Source organism: Colletotrichum costaricense (assembly GCF_030867565.1).
Source record: "Colletotrichum costaricense strain IMI 309622 chromosome Unknown Scaffold_24.1, whole genome shotgun sequence".
NCBI classification, from domain to species: Eukaryota; Fungi; Ascomycota; class Sordariomycetes; order Glomerellales; family Glomerellaceae; genus Colletotrichum; species Colletotrichum costaricense.
In genome coordinates, this window is record NW_026848253.1 from 605,209 (window position 1) to 631,310 (window position 26,102).

At 52.2% G+C, this 26,102-nt stretch overlaps 10 protein-coding genes across 10 annotated transcripts; 6 read left to right on the forward strand and 4 right to left on the reverse strand.

Annotated features, from left to right (window-relative positions):
* Positions 1 to 1,023: 1,023 nt before the first annotated feature.
* CCOS01_15594 (Sec7 domain-containing protein) lies at positions 1,024 to 6,164 on the forward strand (the record flags this gene model as incomplete). The annotated part of the gene is made up of 8 exons (XM_060463733.1): positions 1,024 to 1,468; positions 1,546 to 4,118; positions 4,171 to 4,457; positions 4,508 to 4,850; positions 4,908 to 5,296; positions 5,349 to 5,455; positions 5,510 to 5,892; positions 5,949 to 6,164. The coding sequence occupies 8 exons, from the start codon at positions 1,024 to 1,026 to the stop codon at positions 6,162 to 6,164; spliced, it is 4,743 nt and encodes a 1,580-aa protein (XP_060305877.1).
* Positions 6,165 to 6,992: 828 nt separating this feature from the next.
* Positions 6,993 to 7,792, reverse strand: CCOS01_15595 (uncharacterized protein; the record flags this gene model as incomplete). Its single annotated transcript, XM_060463734.1, has 3 exons — positions 6,993 to 7,060; positions 7,117 to 7,178; positions 7,230 to 7,792. The coding sequence occupies 3 exons, from the start codon at positions 7,790 to 7,792 to the stop codon at positions 6,993 to 6,995; spliced, it is 693 nt and encodes a 230-aa protein (XP_060305878.1).
* CCOS01_15596 (necrosis inducing protein) lies at positions 7,601 to 8,110 on the forward strand (the record flags this gene model as incomplete). The annotated part of the gene is made up of 1 exon (XM_060463735.1): positions 7,601 to 8,110. The coding sequence occupies one exon, from the start codon at positions 7,601 to 7,603 to the stop codon at positions 8,108 to 8,110; it is 510 nt and encodes a 169-aa protein (XP_060305879.1).
* A 1,319-nt stretch (positions 8,111 to 9,429) lies between these two features.
* On the forward strand, positions 9,430 to 10,312 carry CCOS01_15597 (RNA recognition domain-containing protein; the record flags this gene model as incomplete). The annotated part of the gene is made up of 3 exons (XM_060463736.1): positions 9,430 to 9,455; positions 9,512 to 9,825; positions 9,912 to 10,312. The coding sequence occupies 3 exons, from the start codon at positions 9,430 to 9,432 to the stop codon at positions 10,310 to 10,312; spliced, it is 741 nt and encodes a 246-aa protein (XP_060305880.1).
* A 185-nt stretch (positions 10,313 to 10,497) lies between these two features.
* CCOS01_15598 (ATP synthase subunit D) lies at positions 10,498 to 11,724 on the reverse strand (the record flags this gene model as incomplete). Its single annotated transcript, XM_060463737.1, has 9 exons — positions 10,498 to 10,644; positions 10,697 to 10,752; positions 10,801 to 10,841; positions 10,894 to 10,903; positions 10,957 to 11,005; positions 11,059 to 11,384; positions 11,450 to 11,460; positions 11,525 to 11,637; positions 11,710 to 11,724. The coding sequence occupies 9 exons, from the start codon at positions 11,722 to 11,724 to the stop codon at positions 10,498 to 10,500; spliced, it is 768 nt and encodes a 255-aa protein (XP_060305881.1).
* Positions 11,725 to 13,064: 1,340 nt separating this feature from the next.
* CCOS01_15599 (pre-mRNA-splicing factor SYF1) lies at positions 13,065 to 15,675 on the forward strand (the record flags this gene model as incomplete). Its single annotated transcript, XM_060463738.1, has 3 exons — positions 13,065 to 13,121; positions 13,198 to 13,368; positions 13,435 to 15,675. 3 exons carry the CDS (start codon positions 13,065 to 13,067, stop codon positions 15,673 to 15,675), a joined length of 2,469 nt encoding a protein of 822 aa, XP_060305882.1.
* A 268-nt stretch (positions 15,676 to 15,943) lies between these two features.
* On the reverse strand, positions 15,944 to 16,357 carry CCOS01_15600 (uncharacterized protein; the record flags this gene model as incomplete). Its single annotated transcript, XM_060463739.1, has 3 exons — positions 15,944 to 16,098; positions 16,169 to 16,294; positions 16,351 to 16,357. The coding sequence occupies 3 exons, from the start codon at positions 16,355 to 16,357 to the stop codon at positions 15,944 to 15,946; spliced, it is 288 nt and encodes a 95-aa protein (XP_060305883.1).
* Positions 16,358 to 18,636: 2,279 nt separating this feature from the next.
* CCOS01_15601 (uncharacterized protein) lies at positions 18,637 to 19,463 on the reverse strand (the record flags this gene model as incomplete). The annotated part of the gene is made up of 2 exons (XM_060463740.1): positions 18,637 to 19,055; positions 19,112 to 19,463. The coding sequence occupies 2 exons, from the start codon at positions 19,461 to 19,463 to the stop codon at positions 18,637 to 18,639; spliced, it is 771 nt and encodes a 256-aa protein (XP_060305884.1).
* A 4,018-nt stretch (positions 19,464 to 23,481) lies between these two features.
* On the forward strand, positions 23,482 to 23,844 carry CCOS01_15602 (uncharacterized protein; the record flags this gene model as incomplete). Its single annotated transcript, XM_060463741.1, has 1 exon — positions 23,482 to 23,844. A coding segment is annotated over one exon (363 nt), but the record flags the coding sequence as incomplete, so codon positions are not given.
* Positions 23,845 to 23,977: 133 nt separating this feature from the next.
* CCOS01_15603 (poly A polymerase head domain-containing protein) lies at positions 23,978 to 25,869 on the forward strand (the record flags this gene model as incomplete). Its single annotated transcript, XM_060463742.1, has 3 exons — positions 23,978 to 24,914; positions 24,990 to 25,535; positions 25,601 to 25,869. The coding sequence occupies 3 exons, from the start codon at positions 23,978 to 23,980 to the stop codon at positions 25,867 to 25,869; spliced, it is 1,752 nt and encodes a 583-aa protein (XP_060305886.1).
* Between the last annotated feature and the right edge of the window lie 233 nt (positions 25,870 to 26,102).

Genomic DNA, 26,102 nt, shown 5'->3' on the forward strand with positions numbered 1-26,102 from the left:
ACGGGGATAAAAAGCAGAGTCGAGCCGTGTTGTCAACTTTTGTTGTACACTAAGATATCTGCCACCGGGTGGTCTGGAACAAAGGGATGTTGTAGGAAGGCGTTGATTTATCTTGGGGCCCAAGGACACGGGCACCACGTCGGGCATAGAACTAGCCCGCGAAATTATGAGTTACAGATGTACAGTTGAAGTTTCAATATACGTGATTAGATGCAGAAAATGAGCCCGAAACAACTTTGTCAGTTCAGGACTCTTGTTGATTGTGAATAATCGCGACTGTCTGGCTTTTTTCAAAATAGGCCTCGTCTCTTATCTACTGAGACCCCAATTGGGATCAAGACTGTGACGGATATGATAGAGCCAGGTCTAAACAGTGTCTATTTGTGTAGAAAGTGTCTTGCCAGAAGATTATGGCCAAGGCTAGAGGATAAAGTAAGGTGGCTTATAAAAGTTCGGATAAGTAGGCCTCTACCTCTATTGAAGGCTAGAACCTTGGGAGGATACGTACCCCCACAGCTTAGCTTTCGGGTACTGAGGTACCTTGCAGCGGAACCCCAATCTGGGGCATTGCACCTTATCGGGCTGCTTTACCGTGGGTACTTGCTACTTAGTGATCACTAACACCGGGCGCCACGTAGAGTGGCCTTGCTCCGTAGGTACACGGTAAGACTTGGAGCTCCATCTGCAACCTGGTCAATTCCACGCCCAGGAATCCTTTTTGGCGACAGCTGTCTCCGTCTTGGACAAGACACCTAAATCCCAACGTTCTCGATCCGCACCCTACGAACCCGAGCTAACCTCCAACGGCTCGACGGATATCTGTCCTTGGACCCCTCCTCGGCGATTGCACAAGGCATCCGGCACACATTGCCAAAGTAATTTGCTGTCACCCACGGATATTCAGCCCGTGCTTCGTCGTTTCTCTCTAGCCTGAACGCTGCCACCCGACACCATCATACCGAGAGCCCTCCAAGACCGATCCTCGCGCGCGCGCCCTCGAACCACCGCGTTTACCTTCATACCATGAGCCGAGATGCAGATGACTTGCTGCAAACCGAGACGGCCTCTGCCGTTGGCACGCGCTCTAGCGCGGACATTCGTCGAGCCATGATCGCGCCGAGGATGCAGTATCGAAGCCGACCTGTCTCTGTCGCTGTAGACCCCGTGTCTTTGGTCATGTCCGAGTGCATATCGATCACTTCTGCGATTCAAAAACATGCGCGATCACCTCATTCTTCCGTTTCGGCCATCTTGGGTGGGAGCCCAAACCCGATTCACCTGGGGCCCCCGAGTCCTTCACCGAGGGGTGCATCCAAGACACCAGGCACTGGACTCGGGATCGATGGCGCTCAGGACGTGGCCTCCGCCAACAGATGGGGCCTACGAGGAAAGAAGGGTCGCAGCATACAGGACAACCCATTGATGGCCGGGTTTGGGAAGCTCCGTCATGAATTGGCCAGCGTTAGAGGTAGGACTCAAACTCGCTCTTTGCGGCACTGGCCTCTGCTATGCTGAGCTAGCCTTGCTAACAACATTGCGCCCCAGACATACACTCATTCGACGCTCTGGTTCTCTTGAATCCGTTCCTTCAGATAATCCAAACGAAAGGTACGGCCGCGCCCATAACCATCCTCACTCTGGGAGCCCTGCGCAAGTTCTTGGCATACGGGTTTATAAGCCCTGCATCACCACGATTCGCCCTTGCCATGCAGTCCCTATCAGCAGCCGTCACTCGGTGTCAATTCGATGGAAGCGACTCAGGACAGGTGGAGGTTGTTCTCCTGATGATTCTTCACCTAATGGAGGACATGATGTCGGGGCCAGGAGGCGACATTTTAAGTGACGAAAGTGTTTGCGATATGATGGGCAGGGGGCTAGCAATTTGCTCGCAACCTCGATTTTCGCCCGTCCTCCGACGAACAGCCGAGGCGTCCATGGTTCGCATGTGCCAGATTATCTTTGAGGACGTCAAACACCTCGAGGTTGAGGCCGGAGATGAGTCCGACGCTCTCGACAAGCAAACAAGCGCAGACATGGACAGCGTCAAAATGGATCCAGCCGCGACTACTGCGCCAGGCTTGCAGGTGACGAGCCCTGAACCGGATGCGCGCCTGTCCACCTCAAGCTCGACTCCCTTGGACCCGAATCCACGATCTCGGGGAGGCTCAGAGTCGGGTGATAGCAAGACCGACGCTGGCGCTGGCGGCGATGTGGAGGCCGATGGTGATGCAGATGGCGCGGAGAGTTCCGACTCTTTGGATCTCCGGCCCTACTCGCTGCCTTCTGTGCGGGAACTCTTCCGGGTTCTAGTCAACTTCTTGGACCCCAACGACCGGCAGCATACCGACACTATGAGAGTCATGGCATTGCGCATTATTCACGTTGCCCTCGAGGTTTCTGGTCCCTCTATTGCGCGGCACCCTGCTTTGGCTGGGATAGCCGAGGACAGGCTCTGCTGCTATCTCTTCCAGCTTGTTAGGTCGGACAACATGGCCATCCTGCAAGAGTCGTTGATCGTGGCCGGCACGTTACTAGCCACCTGCCGCGGTGTTTTAAAATTGCAGCAGGAACTCTTTCTTTCGTATCTCGTTGCGTGCCTTCACCCGTCGGTAGAAATACCGCGAGAACCAGGCATTGACCCGTCACTGTATGCCGGGATACCGCAATCCCCCAAGCTCGTCAAGCCACCCCCATCGCAGACCAGCAGCGGCCGCTCGACGCCAGTCCCGGTGAAGGATCGGCAAAAACTCGGTCTTGAGGGTGGTGCCAGGAAGCCAGACGCACGACAAGCCATGGTTGAGAACATTGGTGTACTGTCAAGGATGCCAACGTTCATGGCTGAACTCTTTGTCAATTACGATTGCGACGCTGATCGAGCGGACCTATGCGAAGACATGATTGGCCTTCTCTCGAGAAATGCTTTGCCGGACTCTGCAACTTGGAGCACGACGAGCGTGCCACCGCTTTGCTTGGATGCACTGCTCAGATACATCCAGTTCATCGCCGAAAGGTTGGACGAACCCCCGGTTGTCGATGGCTATCCCGACGCTACGGAGCTACGGGAACTGAGACGGAAGAAGAAGATCATTATCAAGGGTACCAGCAAGTTCAACGAGAACCCCAAGGGCGGCCTTGCCTATCTCGAGGCCCAGGGAATCATCTCCGACCTCAAGGATCCAGTCGCGGTCGCCAAGTTCCTCAAGGGAACATCGCGCGTGTCCAAAAAGGTCCTCGGCGAGTATCTCTCCAAGAAGGGAAACGAGGCCGTACTAGAGGCGTTCATGGGCCACTTCGACTTTTCAGAGAAGCGAGTGGACGAGGCGCTCAGAGGACTGTTGGAGACATTCAGATTGCCTGGCGAGTCAGCATTGATTGAGAGAATCGTTGTCTGTTTCGCAGATAAGTACTGCTTGAAGGCGAAACCAACCGAGGTCGCCAACGCGGATGCTGTCTATGTCCTGACCTACGCCATCATCATGCTCAACACGGATCAGCACAACCCCAACCTCAAGAGTCAAAAGCGTATGACCGTGGACGATTTTGCACGAAACTTGCGAGGCGTCAATGATGGCCAAAATTTTGCGCCAGAGTATCTTCAGGATATTTTTGACAACATTAGAACCAACGAGATCATCCTGCCTGATGAGCATGACAACAAGCATGCGTTTGACTATGCTTGGCGCGAGTTGCTCGTCAAGTCGGAATCGGTGCGTCCGCTGGTTCTGTGCGAGACGAACATCTACGATGCCGACATGTTCGCCTCAACGTGGCGGCCTATCGTGTCCACCCTTTCTTACGTATTCATGTCGGCTACGGACGATGCAGTCTTTGCGAGGATCGTCACTGGCTTTGACGAATGCGCTCGTATTGCGGCCAAGTATAAAAACACGGAGGCTCTCGATCAGATCATCTACGCACTGAGCCACATGACAACCTTGGCTACTGACATACCCTTCAACACCAACTTGAATACCGAGGTCCAAGCTGGCGAAAGCAGTGTCATGGTCAGCGAGCTGGCAGTGAAACTTGGAAGAGACTTCAGGGCGCAACTGGCGACTCTGGTACTTTTCCGGGTTGTCACTGGCAGTGAGGAGTTAATTCAGGATGGTTGGAAACATGTATGTCAACATCCTCCTGGGTCATCATGGCGGAAAAACTAACGAAATCTAGATCACCCGCATATGGCTCAACCTCTTTGTCAACTCCCTGGTCCCTCCCTTCTTTGCGGATTCACCAGTTCTGGACATTGGTCCGATCCCGCTGCACACACCTTCTCAGGTAATCGATCGTGCTGCAAAGACTGTCGATACGGGCTTCTTTTCTGCCTTTACTAGCTACATTTCCAGCTACGCAGCAGACGATCCACCAGAACCCTCGGACGAGGAACTGGAAAGTACCCTCTGCACCGTCGACTGTGTCAACTCATGTCATATGGGCAACGTCTTTGCCAACATCTCGTAAGTCAGCCTGCTCCTGGCCAGTCCAGCTACTAATCAGAGTCGCGTAGAAAACTCTCCCCTCAAGACCTAGAGCCGTTGATTGACTCCCTCCTCAACGCACTACCTGAAGATAACAACCCAACGGTGATCGTTGTCAAGTCGGACAATGTACCCGCAGCAACAATGAACGGCCAAAAGCCCGTGCAACCAGGAGCTGTGTACGACCCTGCCATGGCCTACATCCTTGAGTTCAGCACAGTCCTGGCTCTTCGCGATCAGGACACTGTCCAACTTGTAGCAAAGAGGGTCATCGAAGCACTGCAGGTCGTACTGCGAGATGCTGGACGGTACCACTACATTGTTGTCTCGAGGGCGACCTTTTATCTTCTCAAGCTACTCCGAGTCAGCTATGTATGCATGCACTTACCCGCTGAAAGCGTTTTCTTTTCCTCATTAACTGGTTTACAGGCTCATGATTACATCAACGTCCCGGTACTGTTGCACACAATCTCGAGCTTCCCCAAGGAAGCACTGGCGAGAACTTCGACCATGGTGCTCCAGGGCTTAAGACTGTGCATTGACGAACCCAGCCCACTACGCAACGAGATCATGACTTCCCCGGACTTCTGGGCAATCATGCGAGCACTTACCGGACGTCCAGATTCTGCACCTCTCGTGTTTGACATTCTCGAGTTAGGTTGCGGAGGTACACCACCTGCTATCATTGCCGACAACTACGAGGCGGCCATCTCTCTCTTCGGCGACTTCGCGTCCGGGGCAGGTCGGATTGTCCTTGCAGAGCGCAAGCTAGATGCCCAGCAGCGTAAGGCCCGAGAGGGGACACACGACAAGACGACGTGAGTGATTCCCGATGCCTCTGCCATATTGCAAGTTACTAACGGCCAGCAGTGTCAATGAGGCAATCTCACGAGGTACCAAGGCGGTCAACAGTATTCACAATATGACAGCGCGTATACCTTTCTTGATGAAGCAGTCCCATCTTGAGAGCAACGAAGGTAATGCTCTTCACCGCTGGGAAATGAGTAACAACGACTAACGCAATGTTACAGCATGGTCCGCTTACTGGCTCCCTATCTTCCAAGCACTAACAACGCAATGTACAAACCCATGCCGCGATGTTCGCCTCCAGGCGTTCACGTCGCTGCAGCGATCTCTACTCTCGCCTGAGCTCACTGACAGTGACCACAAGGAGTGGACCGCCATATTTGGCGAGGTCCTGTTCCCTCTCATTCACAAACTCCTTAAGCCTGAAGTCTTTTCATCGGACCGTGACGGCATGAGCGAGATGCGTGTTCAAGCTGCGTCCCTGCTGTGCAAAGTGTTCCTTCAGTATCTCGTGCTCCTCTCAGAGTGGGACGGAATGCTGGATCTGTGGGTCAAGATTATTGACATCATGGATCGGTTGATGAATAGCGGTCAAGGCGATAGCCTGGTACGTTTATGTGGAGAGTCCTGGACCTTACAGAAGAGATTGCTAACAGTACGTAGGAGGAGGCAGTTCGGGAGAACCTCAAAAACGTGGTGCTTTTCATGGCAAGCAGCGGCTTCTTGGTGTCCCCCAGACAAGACGCTTCGAAGGAAAAGTTATGGAACGAGACCTGGAAACGGATCGACCGTTTCCTTCCAGAACTGAAGAGTGACCTGGCCTTGGAAGAACCAAGTAGTGGAGAAGAGCCGGCGCCAGCGGCTGGTACGACTGCCTAGAGATAACTCATTGTAAGGCGCCTGAGTGTGAATGCCGATAGTTGAGATGATTGTTTACGTGTACATATATATGGCAACTGGGGGCAGCATGGGTCAGGTATTCATGATAGTCAAGATGCTGTGCCATATCGGCATTAGATACAATTCACCCACGGGATACCATCGAGAGTGCTTTGCGTGAGTGGAAGGAGAAGCTGAGACGCAGTAGAGCTACGCATGTCATCGTGGCCAAGTGCAGTGTATCACCAAGACCCAGTGTAAAATAGAAAGCCATTCTTTATTCCAATCAGAGGCGTCGATGACACGAGTTCGTTCCCAACACTTGCAAGCTCCAGAACGCTGCGGGGAAAGAGTTCTGGGCAGCACATCTCGGCAACCCGTTGGGAGCTGAAAGTGGCCCTCTTTCACACACGCAATGTGCGAGTGATGGCACAGATGGAGGACATGCTATCAAAAATCACCAACAAATGTTAGGTTTCAATGGTTTTTTTGTCTCCCCAAAAAAATAGTTCACGTCGTCCTGTTACGATGATAACGGGGAGACCGGAACAACGGTGTAAAGTCTTTAGAAAAGACAGCAAGCTGGCGGCAATCTGGATTATGGAAGCTTTGTTTAGATCTACGGCTTGTATCTATGAATAAAATCTGGCTCAGGCTTTCTTTCGTAGGCACACGCCTAAGGGGCAGATTCATTCAGCTAGTCCAGGTAAATCATAGTACTTAGAGGTTCCCCGATGTGTCCTCATAAGTTTTGCACCATATTGTAACCTGAAGACTTCAAACCAAGTGCTTTCTGACATATCAGCACTAGAGGAGGCTTGCAAGATACTAGTAATGGGCTACACAGTTATGCTCCTCTGTAAGCTCGTATCCAGCATCTTCGAGCCATGCGATACCTTGAACAATATGAGCATGCTGTTCCAGTGCAAAACAAAACAACGCGAAGACATACCTGCATCCACTAGCCTGTTAAGATTAGCTTTGGATGAAGTCGTTTTGCCACCATAGACGAGCCTGCCATTGTCAGCGTTGAACAGTGAATAACGCAGCTCAACATTTACTTACTTCTGATTCTCATATGGAGTGTAGTCGTGCTGAGACTGAGAGAAACCAGTATCCCACAGTCTGATGTGGATATAGACTGCCTTAAACTTCTTGACTCCAAACCTAGCCGTTTTGCCAACGACAAGGCCAACATGACTGCAGCCGTGTGCCGAGTTCGCCCACTGCACGAGAGGTACCGAGGACTGAGCCGGCCCAAGAGCGCAGTTCATGAAATAGTAGTATGTTCCGGAACTTAGAGACCTGCCTGCAGCCCGTGCTGCCTCTTCGTAGGCGATTGCCGTGGTTTCAAACAGGCTGGTCAGACTTACACGAGAGTTGATAAATCTCACGATAGATTCGCCGTTCTCTGCAGCTACTACCTTCCCAAGGTCATGGGAGATGCTGAGCAGCATCGTCATCACTGGCTTACTGCAGTGGTATGGTTTGCCTTCCAAAAATGCCCGGATGAAGCTAGAAGCTTTTCCCCTCGTGGCATCAGCTATTCCACAAGCCCCGGCCAGTTCGACACGAAGCGAACAACTACGCTTTATGTCGCCAAAGACGGCACCGGGCCCGCGACACATCCTCTCGTCACCTATGATGCTGGTCAAATTCTCTTTCCCTCTGACGTCGGACCCAGCGGTGCTTTGAGTCCTCTCGTTGGCTGGCACCGATTGCCACAGCGAACGAAAGACCAGTTCAACGGCATCGAATACGAGCACACCAAGGTGCCCTTCAGCGATGGGAACTTTCAAGCCTACCTAGATGCAGCTTACAACGAGGCCTTCTACGACGGTGTCTCAACGGCAATGGATTGTGGATCTTTAGATCCCCAGCAGTCCATGATCGACCCAGACTTGGAGGACATGCCTCCTGCCGAACCTACAGCACCACCTTCCTAGGTGCCCAGTGACGGCGCCCGTTTCCATCAAGATGTAGAGGTGAATCTCAATAGTCTTTGCCCAGCATTTGAAGATTAGGCGCGATGATTTTGAGAGGGACGAAATTGAGTTGCTTCGCTATATTGGACTTTGCAGAGCCCCTTTCAGAGAGAACCCTTGGAGGAAGTCAAAATACTATCCTCAGTCTCTTAATTCAGATAAAAATAAATTAGGTGTAGAGGCTAGCTAGGAGGTACCCAGGAAGAGATAGGGGAGAGAAATAGTGAATGTCATATTTTCGTATATTCACATCCTATGGCGAGCTTCCTGACTTCAGATTCGTAGTCAGCAGTAAACGAATTCGGCTGCTGAAAGCATCCTGTGGATTTTGCTGTAAGGTTTGGGGGCAAGCCTCTGGAGACTAGTGATCAGTCAAAGGCTCGTCAGGGGCTAGGCAGCGAAGGTTCTGTCTGCAAGACGGAGGTGACATGACTACGAAGTTGATTGCCGAATATCTACGGGATTCTGTCCTCGAGCCTAGCTTGAATTCATCTAATATACGAGCCCTAGCCATTCTCAGAACAATACCGTTCCTTGTTCTGGCAGGTTGCGTAATCCGAACACACGAGCTCCGCCAACGACTTTTGCTTCTAACCTGGAGACCAGGCTGATCAAGATACTTTAGGATTAAGCTTGAAGTACAAGGCCAAAAGTAACCCATTCTTTGCGAACGAGCAAAACTGGAGAAAAAGAGATCGTCTGCGTCAAAACATACAACACCAGGTATTCGCTGGTCGTCACCGACCCAACTACTAATCCGGCCCTCATTGGCTTATCTATGGGAGAGCGGACGGGATCCCGAGTTTTCCAATGGGTATGGTCGTATGTGACAGTCGTAAAGCAGATTGTGTCTATAGTCCCAAGACAGCAAGGTTACAGCCCAGCAAAAGAAGGCCGCGAGGTGTCCAACAGAGCTAGAGTAATGATCTCTAGTCTAGTACAACACCATGCATCTTCTCAGGTGCTGATCAATAGTCTACTTAGTAGGTAGTGTCGTTTTCGTGAAACACTAGTAGAGATTGCTCAATGATTGTGCAACAAGAATGAAGCGAAGCTATGATAGCTTGATGTTGAAGTTGAAAGCGTGAGGTTGCGCGCGTCACCGCGCAGGCCGTAAGGGTAGATCGGCCGTGCCCAAGGTAGGTACGCGCCTTAGGCAACCAGAACTTACCGCAACACTATGCACAAGCCAATTTCAGTCTGTCACTCGAGTTCAACACTTACATTTCCCTCTTCTTCCCGTTCATTTTTGTTTGGAGCTCGCCTACACAACCGTAGACATGGCTTCCGGTCTTCCTATCGCCACGTACGTGTCATTGCACTTCGACACGTCGGGCCGTTGGCTGACCTTTCGTGCCACAGGGTATACGTGCGAAACCTCGAGGAGCGCGCCAAAGTCGACCAGCTGAAGGATGCGCTGCTTCAGATCTTCTCCGATTACGGCAATGTAATTGACATTGTCGCCAAGACGAATCTCAAGGCCAAGGGCCAGGCTTTTGTCGTCTTTGACGATCCAGAGGCTGCGCGCAAGGCCATCGAGGAGATTCAGGGATTCGAGCTATTCGAGAAGCCTATGCAGCTGGCCCTGGCCCGGACGAGGAGCGACGCGACCGTCAAGTCGGTAGGCAACGACGACGAATTTGAGCTTCACAAGCGCCGCCGCTTGGCTGAAAAGGGTAATTCCATTTCGCCCTTCACACTGCCTTCTCTCGCTACTTTGAACTAGAACGGTTTGCTGACCCTGTCCTCTCATCACCAACAGACAAGAAGAAGGCATTCGAGGCTGCCGAGGAGCAGAAACGTCTCAAGAGACCTGGCCCTGGCGGTGCACCGGCAGCAGATGCCCGTCCTGCCAAGGCTGCTCGTGGAACTGGTCTCAAGTCCACAAATCCCTCTACCACAGCAGTCATTCCCGACGAATATCTGCCCCCGAACAAGATTCTCTTTGTACAGAACTTGCCCGACGACTACGATATCGAGGCTGTTACCAGTATCTTTGGCCGTTTCGAGGGTTTCCGTGAGGTCAGATTGGTGCCTGGGCGCCGCGGTATTGCCTTTGTAGAGTACGAGGGTGAGCAGGGTGCCATTACGGCGAAGGAGAACACGGCGGGCATGGTGCTGGGGGACACGCACACGATCAAGGTCACATACCAGCGCCAGTAAGACGGTTGATTGGGACGAAGGCAACAGCCTCAACTCTGTTTGCATGTAGGGAGGTAATAAATGTGTTCCGGCAGGGTACTAATGTTTACAACGAGTGCGTACCCAATGAAGGCTACCTAAGTCTAATAACACCGCACCCGACGCATGCTTGATCGCCACCTCTCAATCCGTGCCCCAAGGACAAGCTAGAAAATAACGTCGTTGTCTTCCTCCGCAGCGAGAAGGTCGCCGGGGCCTGACGTATCGCCCTTCTCTTCTGCTGCCCGTGCGGCCTTTTTGGCCTTGATCTCGGCGTCTGCGGCAGCAGTGTCTCTCTGTTTCTTTCCGGCAACCTGCAGTGCACTGTGAGAAATCGCCATCAAGATCTAACGGACCTCCACGTACCTTTTTAAGTCTGTAGAACTCCTCTCTGTCAAGTTCGTCCAGCTCCGAGTTAATGTCTGTAGTCAAAGTTAGATAGGTATCCCAAAGTGAGGCATACAACATACACTTGATGGTGTTTTCTGTCCTGGGAATAATAACGTGCTCGCTGGTGAGACGGTCAGTGGTGGATTGCCAAGATGATCTCGCAGGCATCTTACATGGCGTTTACTGCAAAATGTTAGTCAATCGCTAAGAAGTTCAACGTTTGATCGAATACATACCACGTCGATTAACGACCTTGATAACCTCATCCAAAATAACGAAAGCGGTCTTGGCGCTGTTAGTGCTTCTGCAGTGTTCAATGGAGACGCGCGGCGGCGTACCTGTAGACTGGCAAGTTCGACCAGAGCTTCAACAGCACGGGCATATGTCTCGCGACAACGCTGGACCTGCTGACCACCCTTGCCCAAGCCCGTGAGGCCGAAATCGTTGTTTCCTTCAGTTACGTAGCTCTCGAATGCCGGGAGTAAGACACCAGAAACGTTCTCCTGCTTGGTACGCACACGGAAGCGAGCTGACCGGGCCGACTCCTGGATCTGGTATCCGATATCACCGCCCACGGCGTAAGTGACCTCAGCCAAGGAGAAGGAAGCAATCTGCATAACGCGTCCCATCTTTCTCTTCGCCTCGTCGATACGTCTTGTAATTTCTGTTCAGGGCGCAGTCACATCGGTCAGCCTAGGTTCGTCTCGGACTGGAAGCGGCACTGCCAACCTCGGAATCGCCTGTATCATGGAACACGTCAGTGAATCAAATCATACTGCAAGATACAGTTCATTGCACACATACTTGGTCAAGGCCTCGCTCTTTCTTTTCAACAGACTGTGACCAGTTTCGGCGCCCTTGAGCTTGGCCTTCATGATACCCAGCGACTGGCGCGTGGGGAATACCGCTTCTCGGTCCTACACAGATGCATCGACATATTAGAAAGCTCCGTGGTCGACTCTAGATGATGTAGGAGGGCTTCGGCCTACAGGAGCACCCGACATGGTGTTGGATGATCGGAATGGGCGATGGTATAGGTTGGACTTGGAATTGAAAGGAGATCGGAGGGGAGGTTCGAGACGATTCGCACGGCAGCGAAGGGCGGAGGCAGTTGGGCGCAAGACGGTCGTCCACGATATAGTCGACAAGGAGGAGCTGGAGATGTTGTTAGGCGGCCTTTGGCTGCTGTTGCGTCAGTGCTCAGAGCCGGCTCAGCGATGGGACGCTAAGGTGGAAGTACCTACCTCAAGCGGCCCCCCAGAGATGGAGTCGGGTACCTGATGTACATAAGGTAGGTGGATCGCTGGCGATTAGCAGTCCACTGACAGGGTTGGAAATTAGTCTAGTCTAGTCTAGTATGGCCTGGACTAATACTAGGCTAGTCTAGTACGACCTAGACTAATACTAGGCTAGTCTAGTACAGCCTGGACTAATACTAAACTAGACTAGTATTAGTATACTAATTAGTATATATTAAAAAAAAGTGTTTATAAATTTATAAATAATAATTAATTATAAATATTGATATATATCAAAATAAAACTATTAAAAGCTTTTTTTTTATAGCTTTAAAAGCTTAAATATTATTATTTAAATAAAATATTCTTAAAATACTAGTTTTTATTGAATTTTTTAAGAATTTAAAAATTAAATTATAGATATTTTTTAATTAAATAGTTTTATTTATATTTACTATAGAAATATTTTTTATTATATTTTTTAGAATTTTTTTAGAATAAATTAAGACTAATATTTAAATTTCTAAAAATAGTAATAAAATTACTATGGATAGTATATTTTATACTAATAAGTATACTATTAGTATACTAATACTAGTCTAGTCTAGTACTAGCTGTACTAATACTAGTTTAGTATCTCAAAGGGTGGACTCATACTAGACTTACTAGTACTAGACTAGACTAATACTAAATACTAGTAGTATTTTTTCCAACCCTGTCCACTGATAAAGCTCAACAGTAGGCTGTCTTTATCCGCGCGTGAGCGTCTCACGGACGCTAAAGCGGCACGGCGCCTCCATTGCGATATGCTTGTATCAGTGGCTGGGACTGCCGCCCAACTTATCCCAATAGCCGAGCGCCATCCCAAAAATACAGGACGTGGCGCATGCGAGAAAAAGTACCTTGGTTGGTCGACCTTGCCAGACTGCATCGTAAAGGAACGATCTGTCGCCTAGTTCGCGCCATGGTCATCTTTTGAAATCGCGCCCCCGGAAGTTGCGAATTCGTCCCCAACGCGACCTGCACAAGGCGAAAAGGCGCTCTCTGCGCTCGAGCTGTCAGTCTCTTGGTTACTCATGGCCTTTGGACAAACGGCCTGAACCAAGATGCCTGCTCCCACGCTTCTCAACGGCTCTCAGAGGCGGCCGGAACTGCACCTCGTTGTATGCGCCGCCCATCCTCCTACTTGCCCTCTTCGTCTTGTCAACACTGGAGATAGAAGCTAACAGTGTCCGATAGAGCGACGAGGACTCCGTATACGAACAGGATATCCTGCGAAGCCCTGGAAGCATCAAGCCGTGGCTTGCCTACATTCAGTTCAAGTCCCAACATGGAACTGTACACGAACGCGCCTTCGTGCTCGAACGAGCCTGTCTCCAACTCCCCCGGTCTTACAAGCTATGGAAGATGGTAAGTCGCGAGGAGCACGCCAGCTGGCGGACCGCCGCCGCCGCCGATTGCTAACTGTACGGATAGTATCTTACCTTTCGCACCAAGCACGTTTCGAAGCTAAATGCTGCCATTTTCCCCGCCGAGTACCGAAAAGTCAATGCCTTATTCGAGCGCGCGCTCATTCTGTTGAACAAAATGCCTCGCATCTGGGAGCTATATCTGAAGTTCTTGCTTCAGCAGCCGCTGGTCACGACCACCCGACGCACTTTCGATCGAGCCCTTCGCGCCTTGCCGATTACCCAGCACAATCGAATCTGGGCTCTCTACAAGCCGTTCATCAACTCTGCTGCAGGAATCAGCGCCGTCAAGGTGTGGCGCCGCTACATGCAAATACACCCCGAGGACGCCGAAGACTTCATCGAGCTCCTTGTGCAGGTCGGCTTCTACACTGAAGCCATCAAGAAGTACATGGACATCCTCAACAATCCGCGCTTCACTAGCAAGCAAGGGAAAGGGCACTATGAACTGTGGAGCGAAATGGTGGACTTGATGGTCGAGCACGCGGCGGATATTGAAACCGGTCACGAAACGGGTATTGATGTTGACAGGATCGTCAGAAGCGGCATTGTCAGGTTCGCCGATCAACGAGGAAAACTCTGGTGCGGCCTAGCGACTTACTGGATCCGACGAGGCAGCTTCGAGCGCGCCAGAGATGTGCTCGAGGAAGCCATCACCACGGTAATGACGGTCAGAGACTTCACGCTTGTTTTCGATTCGTACACCGAGTTTGAAGAGTCCATCATTGGAGCCCTAATGGAGGTAGCCTCGGAGCGTGCCGACAACGGTATCGTGGACGAGGAGGCAGATTTCGAACTCGACATACGGATGATGCGGTTCGAGCAACTCATGGACAGACGGCCATTCCTTCTCAACGACGTAGTCCTGCGCCAGAACCCCAACAACGTGTCTGAGTGGGAGAAGAGAGTGGCTCTCTGGGGCGACAACCATCTCGAAGTCGTTCAGACATACACAGCCGCCATCGCCACGATACAACCGAAAAAGGCCGTCGGGGCCTTCCATCAGCTTTGGGCCAATTACGCCAAATTCTACGAGCGTGGTGGTGACATACGCAATGCGCGCATCATCATGGAGAAAGCCGTCAAAGTCCCATTCAAGTCCGTTGCCGAATTGGCTGATATGTGGATTGAATGGGCTGAGATGGAATTGAGGAACGAGAACTTTGACGATGCCGTACGAATCATGGCCAAGGCTGTCCAGGCACCGAAGAGATCCACAGTCGACTACTTTGACGAGACGCTATCGCCGCAGCAGCGTGTGCACAAGAGCTGGAAGCTGTGGAGTTTCTACGTGGACCTCGTGGAGAGTGTCAGCACTGTGGAGGACACACGAAAGGTCTACGAGCGCATCTTTGAGCTGCGAATCGCGACACCGCAGACAGTGGTCAACTATGCGAATCTGCTGGAAGAGCACCAGTACTACGAAGAGTCGTTCAAGATTTACGAACGTGGCCTGGACCTCTTCAGCTACCCAGTTGCCTTTGAGCTGTGGAATCTCTACCTTACAAAGGCCGTGGATCGCAAGATCGGTATTGAGCGTCTGCGCGACCTCTTCGAACAGGCCATTGAAGACTGCCCACCCAAATTCGCCAAGGTCATCTACCTCATGTACGGCAACTTGGAAGAGGAGCGGGGTCTCGCGAGGCACGCTATGCGCATCTACGAACGCGCAACGCGTGCGGTGGCGGATGAGGATCGGGCAGACATGTTCAACTTCTACATCACCAAGTCAGCGTCTAACTTTGGCCTGCCATCGACGAGGCCAATCTACGAAAAGGCGGTTTCCACTCTACCCGACAACGAAGCACGGGATATGTGCCTAAAGTTTGCCGACATGGAGAAGCGCCTTGGCGAGATCGATCGGGCGAGAGCCATTTACGGTCACGCGTCACAGTTCTGTGATCCACGCACCAGTCCAGCTTTTTGGACCAAGTGGGAGTCATTCGAGGTGCAGCATGGCAACGAGGATACGTTCAAGGAAATGCTCCGTATCAAGCGAAGTGTGCAGGCGCAGTACAACACGGACGTCAATTTCATCGCGTCACAAGCGCTTGCGCGTAGTCAGCGGAGACCGGAGGACTCGGGCGATGCCGAGGTGGACGATGCCATGGCGGCACTTGAGCGACAAGCAAGAGCACCAGCCGGGTTCGTGGCTGCCAGCGACGCTACCAAGATGAGCAGCACATTGGAAGCACCGCCAGCACCGGCGAATCCGGACGCTATCGACATTGACGACCTTGACGAGTAACATGTATCAATTTCTCCGGCCTGGCGGTGGTTGGCTAGTTTTAGGTAATAGCATACAGACAGCAGGACCCCTACAATACTTTTCAATTCCCGGTCCACCCCATTCAAATCAATTCATTCTCCAATGTTCTCCCTTCCCTTGTCTGGCTGATGTGTTTCACAGCCTCATATGTAGTGGTCTGGCTAGGCGTACTGCTCCATGCCGCGAGCGTGGGGGGCGTTCCTCATACCACGCCGTGCGCCTCCCCAAAACATCACTGTATTGGTGACTATTTCGCGGGCGTCTTGGTATAGCCCTTCTCGGTGTGCTTCTCATGGAACCCCGAGGCGTAGTTGCGGTCGACGTGGCCATCACGGGAACCCGGCGTGGCGTAGATGGAACCCTTGCGCTTTTGGAAGCGGCTCGGGGGTACCTTGGATGCGTCTAGTAGATGAAGCACATCAGTCAGCACTCCAGAGACTCGCAGACTTCAAAGGACACTTCCAAAGCTCACCCCATTCGTCGGTGCTGGCTCTTCGATCTATGGGCGAGGATGAGAGTGCAACGGCGGGTTCTCCGTCGAGTACGACTGGCGAGCTACCGACCTCGGCCGAGATGCTCTGGGTTCTATCTTGTTCGTCTGATAGGGCGTGTAAGCAAGGTTCACATGCGCTGCACATGGACGGGGACGCTTACTTGACATGGTGATGGTGATGGTGGATATACTGGATGGTATGAGTATAGGTTTGCTCAGTGGCAGGTCTTACTAAGAGTTCAGAAGATGAGTTTGTGTAGGGTGGTGGCTGATGGAAACGCTGTTTGAGGGTATCGTGGTGTCGCTGGTTAGGGGGGTAAGTGGGGAAGTTGAGCAAAGGAGTGGGAATGGAGACTTGAGAGGGGGAAAGACGTGAGTTTATGAAGGTCCAGGCCTCGCGATTGCCTTCTTAACAGCAGCCCGCGTTTGGGTAGTATGGATGAGTCGTGGAGGGTGGGTGCTACTGATGGCATTGGAGGGCAAGGTGAGGGAGGAGCAGAGGTAAGGTAGCTAGCCAATGCAGCTGGCGGGCGTTGATGTCAACGAAGGCGGAGGCGATGCATGTCATGTACTGTACGATGGGGGGTGTACGAAGAGAGCACATGAGGTCAAAGTAAGGTAGGTTCGGACCAGAACTCACTCGGGGTGGTCACCTGCCAGTTGCGCACTTTTGATCCCCAGGCCTCCAATTTGTTTATTGAGGGAGGTATGAGTTCACTTGATCCTACTCGAGAAGCGAAGGCGCTTTGGCTTAATGAACCTGTCGATCATATACGTGCTAAGTTTGAGGCTGGGTCGACGTGTGATGCACATCACTCACTTGAGTGCACCTGAGCCAAGCTTTGAAGGACCTTTACGCACACACAGATCTATGTGCCAAGACCACGATGGCTGCAGCGAGAGAGAACCTGAATAGAGCCAAGCACTCATATACACCAGGTATCAGGAACATGAGGGTGGTCATAACATACATGATGTAGCAATCTACGCATTGTAGGGAGACGTGTCATGTTGCATATCGCAGCTCACCTCACTTGCCTGATGTTGAGGGTTCATTTGGTCAAACTGGCTTGGTTTCTGTTAACAGCGACATGATCCAAGACGAGGTGTTCATCTCCCATAGAAAACATGAGAGTGCAAGATCTGACAGTATCTCAGGTTGAACCAACGCGAGAGAGTGAGGCGACACGTTTAGGAAGGTTGTCAAGGTTTCTTGTATCTGAAAGTACTCGAGTAGGCGCAAGGTACATTATCCATTCCCTCTGTTAACGCGGGGAAAGTGACGAGGATTTGCCATCGCCGTTGACGTCACACGCCTTTCGCGGCGAATAAACGGAGGCCGCGACCACCCCAAGAGCTACCTGCCCACCACCCATACTCTGTATTAGTGCCTCGCAGCTGTGGTCAAGCATGAGAAAGTACTGCTTAAGTAGTAGTGGTGCGAAAGTATACCTCAGTCTACGTACGAATGATACCTTAAACTATTCTTTCCTTACCTGACCTTACTTTTGTTATCCCAACACAGGCCTCCAACCACAGCCACACAACTCAACCAGCATCTCGGAAACTGCGGGGAGGTTCCAATGTTTCCCTTTTCGGATTCCCCTCTCTCTTCAACACCTTCTTCTTTCCTCGGCTCCCTCCCTTGACCAGGGAACCCTAGACTTCGACACCCGCGACACTTGGGCGGTTCGACACCCCCCTTAGATATTATCTTGAGATCAGAGGCCTTGGCCTGCGCTAGACTTGATAAAAAAAAGTCCTCGACGTGAAGATGGGCTCTACAGGAGCGACAACAGCAAGACCAAGACATGATACTTCGTCTTTTCGAGAATATGGCATCACCGAGAGAATGGCTGTCAACATTGTCAGCCGTTGATTTGATTCAAGGAAGTGTGGCTAGCAGTCATAGGTAGATTGACACTGAGGTACTCGGATTGGGATCATGTCCTATGATTCCCTCATACTGCATCTGCTAGCGTTGTGTCGCCCCCTCTCTGCTCCCGCCGTCATCCCGCCTCAGCTCCCCGTCAGTTTCATGCACGCATGCTGTACTTGTACGCATCTCCCCCGTTAAGTGATATCTTGTTCAATGTGGCAAGTGAACGCTTTTCGCACGTCACTCTCATACTCAACTACGGTAGCAGACGATGTTCTCATACCTTTCACCACTGTTTAAGGGCAGTAAAGAATCTCGACACGGACACATACATATGAACATCATTCGACACATTTGCATTACAGTGAACCATAGTGATCAGCAGTCAGAGAATGTAATTGTGCACTACAGGTGTCAAGACACAGTCAGGCACCTCAGATACAAGTGAAAGGCATCAGCATCAGCATCAGTTAACAGCCTCTCTTCATTGCTATCCATCCTGCCTCCACGGATCTCTGTTTTGACCCTCGTGGTAGTCCCAATCCCTCTCTACAGAAAACACAAGCGTTTAGATCTCCTCGCCGTCGGCGCGGAGCTCGGCCAGATAGGCGGCGTCGTCCTCGGGTGCGGCGGAGGGGGTCTGAGCACGCTTGATCATCTTGTTGAGAAGCTCATCGGAGCGCTTGACGGCGAGCATCAAGTTGCGGCGGGCAGCGGCGGGCGTGGTGGTGCCAGCCATCTGGACAGGAACAATACCGCCAAAGGGACCGGCACGGGCAGCGTTCTGGCAACGAACCAAGCAGACATTGCTCTGGCCAGCGACGGTACCAGTGCAAGTCTGATCGGCGGGGATGGCAGCCTTGAGGGGGAAATCGGTCATGGCACCGTCACGGTTACGGGAGTTCTGGCCCGGGGGAGTGGTGACAACGTTGATGTTAGTCCACGACGCTCCGGTGGCATCGGCGTTGATCATGCAGTCGTAGGGGCCTTGGTACGTGTAAGTCAAGTGTCAAGTAGAAGAAGATTTCATATCGAATACTCACCACCACCGTCACCGTTGACCTGGTGCAGGGTCATGTCGACGGAGCCGCCGGCGGAGATCTGGGGGAGCATGGTGCCGGTCTCGGCCATCATGGCCTTGGTGCCGGTCTCAAGGTTGTTGGTGCCGGCTCCAACTGTCTCGCCGAAGGTATCCGCAGCCTCTCCCTTGAAGCGAGTGCTGTCAGCCTGGAAGGGATCACGACGTGTTCCATCACGGGGGGTGCTGGAGTCGATTCCAAGGGCCATGCCCTGTCCGCCGGCATCACCAGTGGCGCCGATGATGGCAGCATGGCCGGCAACAATGTCGGCAGTGGCCAAGAGGCCGATGGCGAAGATGCTCTTGATGGAAGACATTGTGATGTGAGAGAAGGTAAGTCCTGGCCGGCAGGGGTATATTATACAATACAAATGATTGGAAGGAGAGAAGTGGTCGGATAACTAAAAGACTGCTGAATGCTGGATGGGGAAGAAGAGTACGAGAGGATTGAGGCCGGAGGTTAGACCATCTTTATACCTTGGTTGTCAGCACCCCTTTGAGAGCAACCAAGCGGTGGATGGATGTCTGCCTGATGTCGAGACGACGCGCATGTCCTGCATCCCAATGCCCTTACGCGCCTTAGTGAGCATCCGGAGTGCTTCTCCCGCCTTCTCCTCTGATACTCAGAGAACGCTGGTCGAATTTCCATCCGACATCCCAAACCGCCAAGCCAAACATGTTTTCGCAATAGAGCCTCAATGCGAGATCCCGGGGGGTATCACTACAGCTAAAGGAGCGTGCACATTTGCACAGAAGTACCTTCCACGCGCGGCTGTTGTTGCTCGCTCAAAGTTGTATCCACAAAGTCGGGCTGTGGCGAGGCCACGAGCAGAGCCTCATGCGAACCTCGGGCCAGGGGCGTGTGCAACATGAGGCCGCCATAGCAGGGATGGCCGCAAGGTTCCGGAGTTGGTGTGGCCGAATGTCAGCTGGAAAAGTCCGAGCCCGCGACCCTATTTCGACTCAACCCAGATGCACCAGTGTTGAAGGGGGTTAATGAGTGCAAAATGATCGTATGCACCGTCCACTACCTTAGCTCAAGGTACGAACGGCAAGAGTGCCACACATAAGGGGATGGCCTGCAGTTCTATACTCCGTGTATTCCTAGTCGGGCAGATACAGGCGGTAGCTTGACCTGACAGAGAACGGTTTTCAACCCATCCAGGAGAAAACAGCAGCGACTGATATTGTGAATGCATACTGCGACCAGCTCGTTGGTGCAAATCCCTCAGCATCCCATGAGTAAAATCGACTGCGGAGTAGGCCCACAAGTCGGCGAGTTACGAGATACATGACCTAGCTCAGGATTGCTGCCGGGTTACATCGAAATTAAGCACTACCAATATGATCTCGACAGGGATCTTGCCGGCCTTGTTTCCGTTTCTAAAGACCAAGACAGGCGTGGGGATTGCGGCGGCCTGGCCAGCTTAGGGTGAGGTGCTATGTAAGGTGACATAGCAACTAGGGACAAGGCTGTTGTGTTCAGGTTTGTGGTGGTAGACCTGGCAAGCAAAGACCATGCCTCGTGCGTGTTTGACGCAGAGATATACGGCTGTTTCGATCCACGGCGCGGGAGCGTCAACGCCGGATCCAGATCACCGGGGTACGACGTGATTGTTGCAGGGGGGAATGTAAGAACGAGCCCGGGAGTTGGCAGCCCAATTGGATTGAACTTGCAGTCAACTACGAACGCACGGGCAGAAATGATCTACCGCCGTGGCGTGGATAACCCTGAGTAGACACTCATAAGCCAGTATGGCAGATGCATTAGTAGCTAGACAATGTAGATGAAGGGAGACACTGTCGACCAGCGTTGCAAAGAGAGCACATGTGCAGACGGATCAAACCGCTGCGGCCGACAACGGCGAGAATCACGCACACACAGATGGTCGGCAAGGCAGTACGAATTCGAATAACTCGTTCTTTGCGTAGGCCAGTCGGGTCGAGCCGAGTCAAGTCAAGGTCGATTATGAGCCGCGCACAGGTGCAACGGCTGGCAAACCGGCAAATCGTGCAGCCGATGGTAGGACACGCGTTAGAACCGGTCGTTATACGCGAGAATCGACTGTGCCCTGTGCTGCGGAGCGCCATAGCTCGGTTCAATACTAGTCAAAGCTATGGCGAGGGGCGATGACCTTGTAGCCTCTCAACGCTCAACACGACGCAGGGTTCCCAGAGGGCGCCGAGCATCGAGCAACGGCCACCAAGGCAGAGGAATGGATGCCAAAAGAGAGGCTACTGTGGATTGTGGCGGGTATCGAGAGCACCTGAAGATGCTATTTCTGTCCTGACATCTTTCAGTCTTTGAGTCATAGCCATGGTGCTTGCTTGTCGCACTCAGGAAAAAAGAAACACGGAGGTTGCAGTCGTTCCATGTACGTGATGAGGAGAAATGGCAAGTGCTCCCATGTAGTGCATGCTGAGACTAAGTGACTGGTGGCTAACAGTAGCGATGGTGGACGAGGTCGGTTTGCACACAATGGTGGCTACCGCATGCAGCATGTCGATGCGGGAGCATACCATACGTGCATATAGGCAACTTCAGATCCCATCCTCTGCAGTTGGATTCGTATACGATAGGCTGGAGTTCTAGGAAGACAATTCCTGTGACGTATCAGCTACATGCCACGATGTAGGAACGGGCTTGGTGATCTGACCGGGCCTCACAGAAAAAGTAGCCGTTGGAGCTAGGAATGCCGCGAATTACTAATAATGAGATGAAGTCTGAGATGACCCTTTGCCGCTTGCATATGCAGCCAGCACGCACCGACCAACGGACGAGATGCTTTAGGGAATTGAAGCCGCTGACTAGACAGCAAGTTCACAATCCAGTGTAACTAGTTTCAAGATGGACCGAAAGATGAGTAGCGGGTAAACGTAGCAGGGTACTAGGCAAGGTGGGTAGTTGCCAAGGGCGGCGAACCTACCTTCGTGAGACAGGCATCGTTTGAAACAGGCGACGTGGGCTGCGCACCGATATTGTGTGAAACGAAGTTGTCAAACCCCATGGTTGCGGGGCCAATCGCATGAGCCTTTCCCCTTCCAGTGTGCGGCAGAGCTATGGAATCGATCCCGTTGGCCGTTGCTCATGAGAGAGGGAGAGAAGACAAAATTGCCTCGGATCGACCCGCCAGCCGGTGACAACAACGGTGTGATGCATGATCCTCGTGAGCCAGTCTAAAGAGCATACAGTAGCTTGTCAGGTGGTGGTAGTGCCAGCGGTTGATCAAACAGAAAGGAAGAGCAATCAAGGTTAAAGGTGGACGGGAACGTGGCCGGCGGAAGCTAAGCCAACCTTGGCCAAACTACGACCACGGTCATGCTATCCCCTGGGGGAAATCCCCCAACTGAGGTGGTCAAGCAGGAAGAGGTGTGGATCTGCTCCTGGCAAGGTATGGTCGAAGATGGACTTTAATCGCGGTATCCCAGCCTTGTGTGGGATTCAGGTCCGTTAAAAGTTGTATCACTAAGTGATGATTGTCCATTTGGGGCTGAAGCTGACAGTATGTTTTGGACAAGAGGCCCTCAAGACACCACAAGCACTGGACGGTATCCGTAGTGACGGTGCCCAACATACCCTCGTCGCTATGCTTTGATAGAGGGGCAGCAATATGGAAAACTTGGTCTCACCACCAGTTTTGGGCTTCCAACAACCCCATCTCTGTCCGCGCGAGCCTTATCCCTGGACGAATCAGATGACACGGGAAGTTTAGTATAGTATTAGCCAAAGACAAGGTAAGTTGGTCAAGTACGGAGTAAGGTTGCAAGGTAGAGTGAAGAAAGGTCCACTTGAGTTCACCACTCACATACACTTTGAAACGACGTCAACTCAGACTCCGTGCATTACATAATCATACTGAAAGGTCTCCTTACGTAATCACTCCTGTGGAGTCATGGGCAAATCAGCACTTTCAGGTACCTAAGCACTAAGGTGCTTAACAAGTCACTTGCCCGTGCCTGCGTGCTGCGCGCTGTGTGCCTGCCTGAGTAAAGACTCATTGTCTATCACCACTGCCTGCCAGAGCCAGGTTTTCGCCGGTGCACGGCACACTCATTACTTCCTTTCCTCTTCTTACTGTCACGTTTGGCGAACTCGAAGCAAACATCAAGTTCGTTGGCCCAATTACAGGGTCTCGGTTGACTAGATACCCGTAGCAAGTTGTGAGTTAAAATCCCAATGACTCTCATCTCTGGCTTATATGAGTACATCATACACACCCCCTCCAAGATGAGCTTGTAATTTCAGACAACGTCTTAATCATATTCATATCACTTGTCCCTAATGATTGATTTTTCGACACCAAGTCCTGGCTTTCTTGGTTTGACTCACCCTTCTTCGCTCTACTCATCTTGACTTGTCGCGACCTGTCTCGTCTCATCGCCCTGACGCCTTGCCCCAACCTTACTATCCATCAGCTAACCGCGCACCAGCCACTCGTATCGACTTTTCATCTTGAGCTCACCATCACCTCAAACCCCAGTGCGGTCTTGCATGATCAACCGCACCCACATCATCAACCCACCATTCATCGACTTCCTTTGACGATCCCGGGATCCAGACTGCTTGCCTCAAGGCCTGTGCTGCGCCCTTTCCTTACCTCATGCAACCGCGCTTGTGCTTGCGCCTCCGCCTCCATCACCACTGCTACCACGACCACCCTAGCCAAGGTGATTAAGCTGGGGCTGCTTCTGGAGTGAGACCAGAAGGACTCTATCTCGAAACTCAAAGATCAAGGCCCGTGGTCTAACGCGGCGCACGTTCTACCCCTCGACTTTCTGCACTGGCGCATCTGCCGACTCGACACCTTCCAACTGTCAGGCCTGTCGTGTCATGCTACGTACCTGTGCTCGGCCTCGATCTGTCTTGACCTGGAACCGCTGCTCGGTGCCGCGCGCATCCTTGTACCCTTGCCTCATGAAGAGAAACTTTGGCGCGTTTGTGGGTCGTCCGTCTGTCTCTTCGCCGTCCAAGATGACCACCTCCATTGCCGCCTCGTCTATGAGCAACTTCACCACTGCAAATGATCCCCCGACACTCAGTCTTACTTCCAAAGAGCAGCAATTGAGGGATCTTTTGGTTGACGTTGCTGCCTTTATCGATGGAGCCGGTCGTTCACCTGAGCCTCTCGTCCTTCGATGGGCTGGGGGCTGGGTTCGTGATAAACTCCTTGGCATAGAGTCTCACGATATTGATACCGCCATCAATGCCATGACTGGGTATGCCTTTAGTCTGGAGCTGCGCGACTACTGTGCTCTAGAAGAGCATACAAAGAAGCACAGTATTGGTCCCGATGATATGGGCAGCCTCCACAGGATTGCCGCGAATCCCGATAAGTCGAAGCACCTCGAGACAGCGACTACGCGTATGTTTGGTCTGGACGTTGACTTTGTCAATCTACGCAAGGAGACGTACACTCAGGACAGTCGCAATCCTACGATGGAGTTTGGTACTGCCGAGGAAGATGCTCTGCGCCGCGATGCCACCATTAACGCCCTCTTTTACAATTTGCACACCGGCCTGGTCGAAGACCTGACCGGAGGACTCGCAGACATGAAGTCTCGCCTGATCCGCACACCCATGGAGCCTTTCCAGACCTTTACAGACGATCCCCTCAGAGTCCTGAGATTGCTCCGCTTCGCCAGTCGTCTCGACTTTTCAATTGATCCTGCTGCCACTGCAGTCATGGCCGACCCCCAAGTTTTGAACGCTCTGAAACTTAAAATTAGCCGCGAAAGGGTTGGTGTCGAGATGGAAAAGATGCTAAAAGGTTCGTCTGCCTATGCTTAACTTTTTTGATATACGAATCTGGTGAACTGACTCGTTTGGCTTTGTGCTGGAGCAGGTAAGAACCCATGCATGTCTCTGGACTTGATTCGAACCCTCAACCTGTACGAGGCCATCTTCACGGATTCTAGTGACAGCGGTCACCCGTCACCTGATCTCTCCAAGTGGAAACTGGCCTACGATCTCCTTGACAGGCTCGCTCATGACAAGGACCCCGGATTGATCTATGACGTTCTCGTCACATCTGACGAAGCTGCATACTTTGCTTGGAATTTGGCTGCAATTACCCCGTACTCCCACATAACGGAGGAAGTACCATTACCAAAGGCTCGGGGTACTGTGCCTCTGACTACGCTGGTTGCCCGGGAAGGCATCAAGGCCCCCAACAAGCTTTGCGATGTAATTACTGCAGCATATCGCCACCGCGTCGAGATTCTTGGTCTGAAGAAAAGCTTTGGTGCCGGGCAATCTAGGACTACCGAAAGGGGCATCGTTGGTATGGCAATTCGTAAGTGGGACAGCCATGGAGGCCACTGGCGAATCCAGGTACTCTATGCCTTACTTGTCGAGGCTATTGAAAGGTTGCCATCCGATTCACCTACGGGTAAGTACCGCCATCTCCGTACACCTCGTACCTTGCCCCGGAAAAGCTTGCTCATTCCGCCACAGACAGAGCAGAGTTTCTCTCTGGATGGCAAAAGTTCCTGGACCACCTTACTGATCTGGACGTCATGGACGCACCTTCGTTGACGCGCCTGGTGGACGGGCGATTGCTGGGAAAAGAACTCGGTGTCCGCCCCGGCAAGTGGATGGGCCAGGCCTTGGATGTTTGCGTTGCCTGGCAGCTTCGTCACCCAGACGAGACTGAGCCGGCAGGGGCCATCGAAGAGGTGCGACAACGGGCAGTAGAACTAGGGATCGAAGGGCTTCCCATATGATGAACCCAGCTGTACTGGGCAGAATGCCCTTGAAGACGGGCTCTGCACTATAAATCGAGCCAAGACTTCGACTGTCTTTGGCAGTGCTAGATGCAGGTTCTACTTGACAAAGGAGTGACGGCGAGGAGGGGTTATGCCGGTGAAGACAATATTATTGCCTGAGGGGGGCCGGCTTGAAATACCCGAAGACCACTTGCTTATTGAAGCTGTGAGGGAAATGCCACCAAATTTTC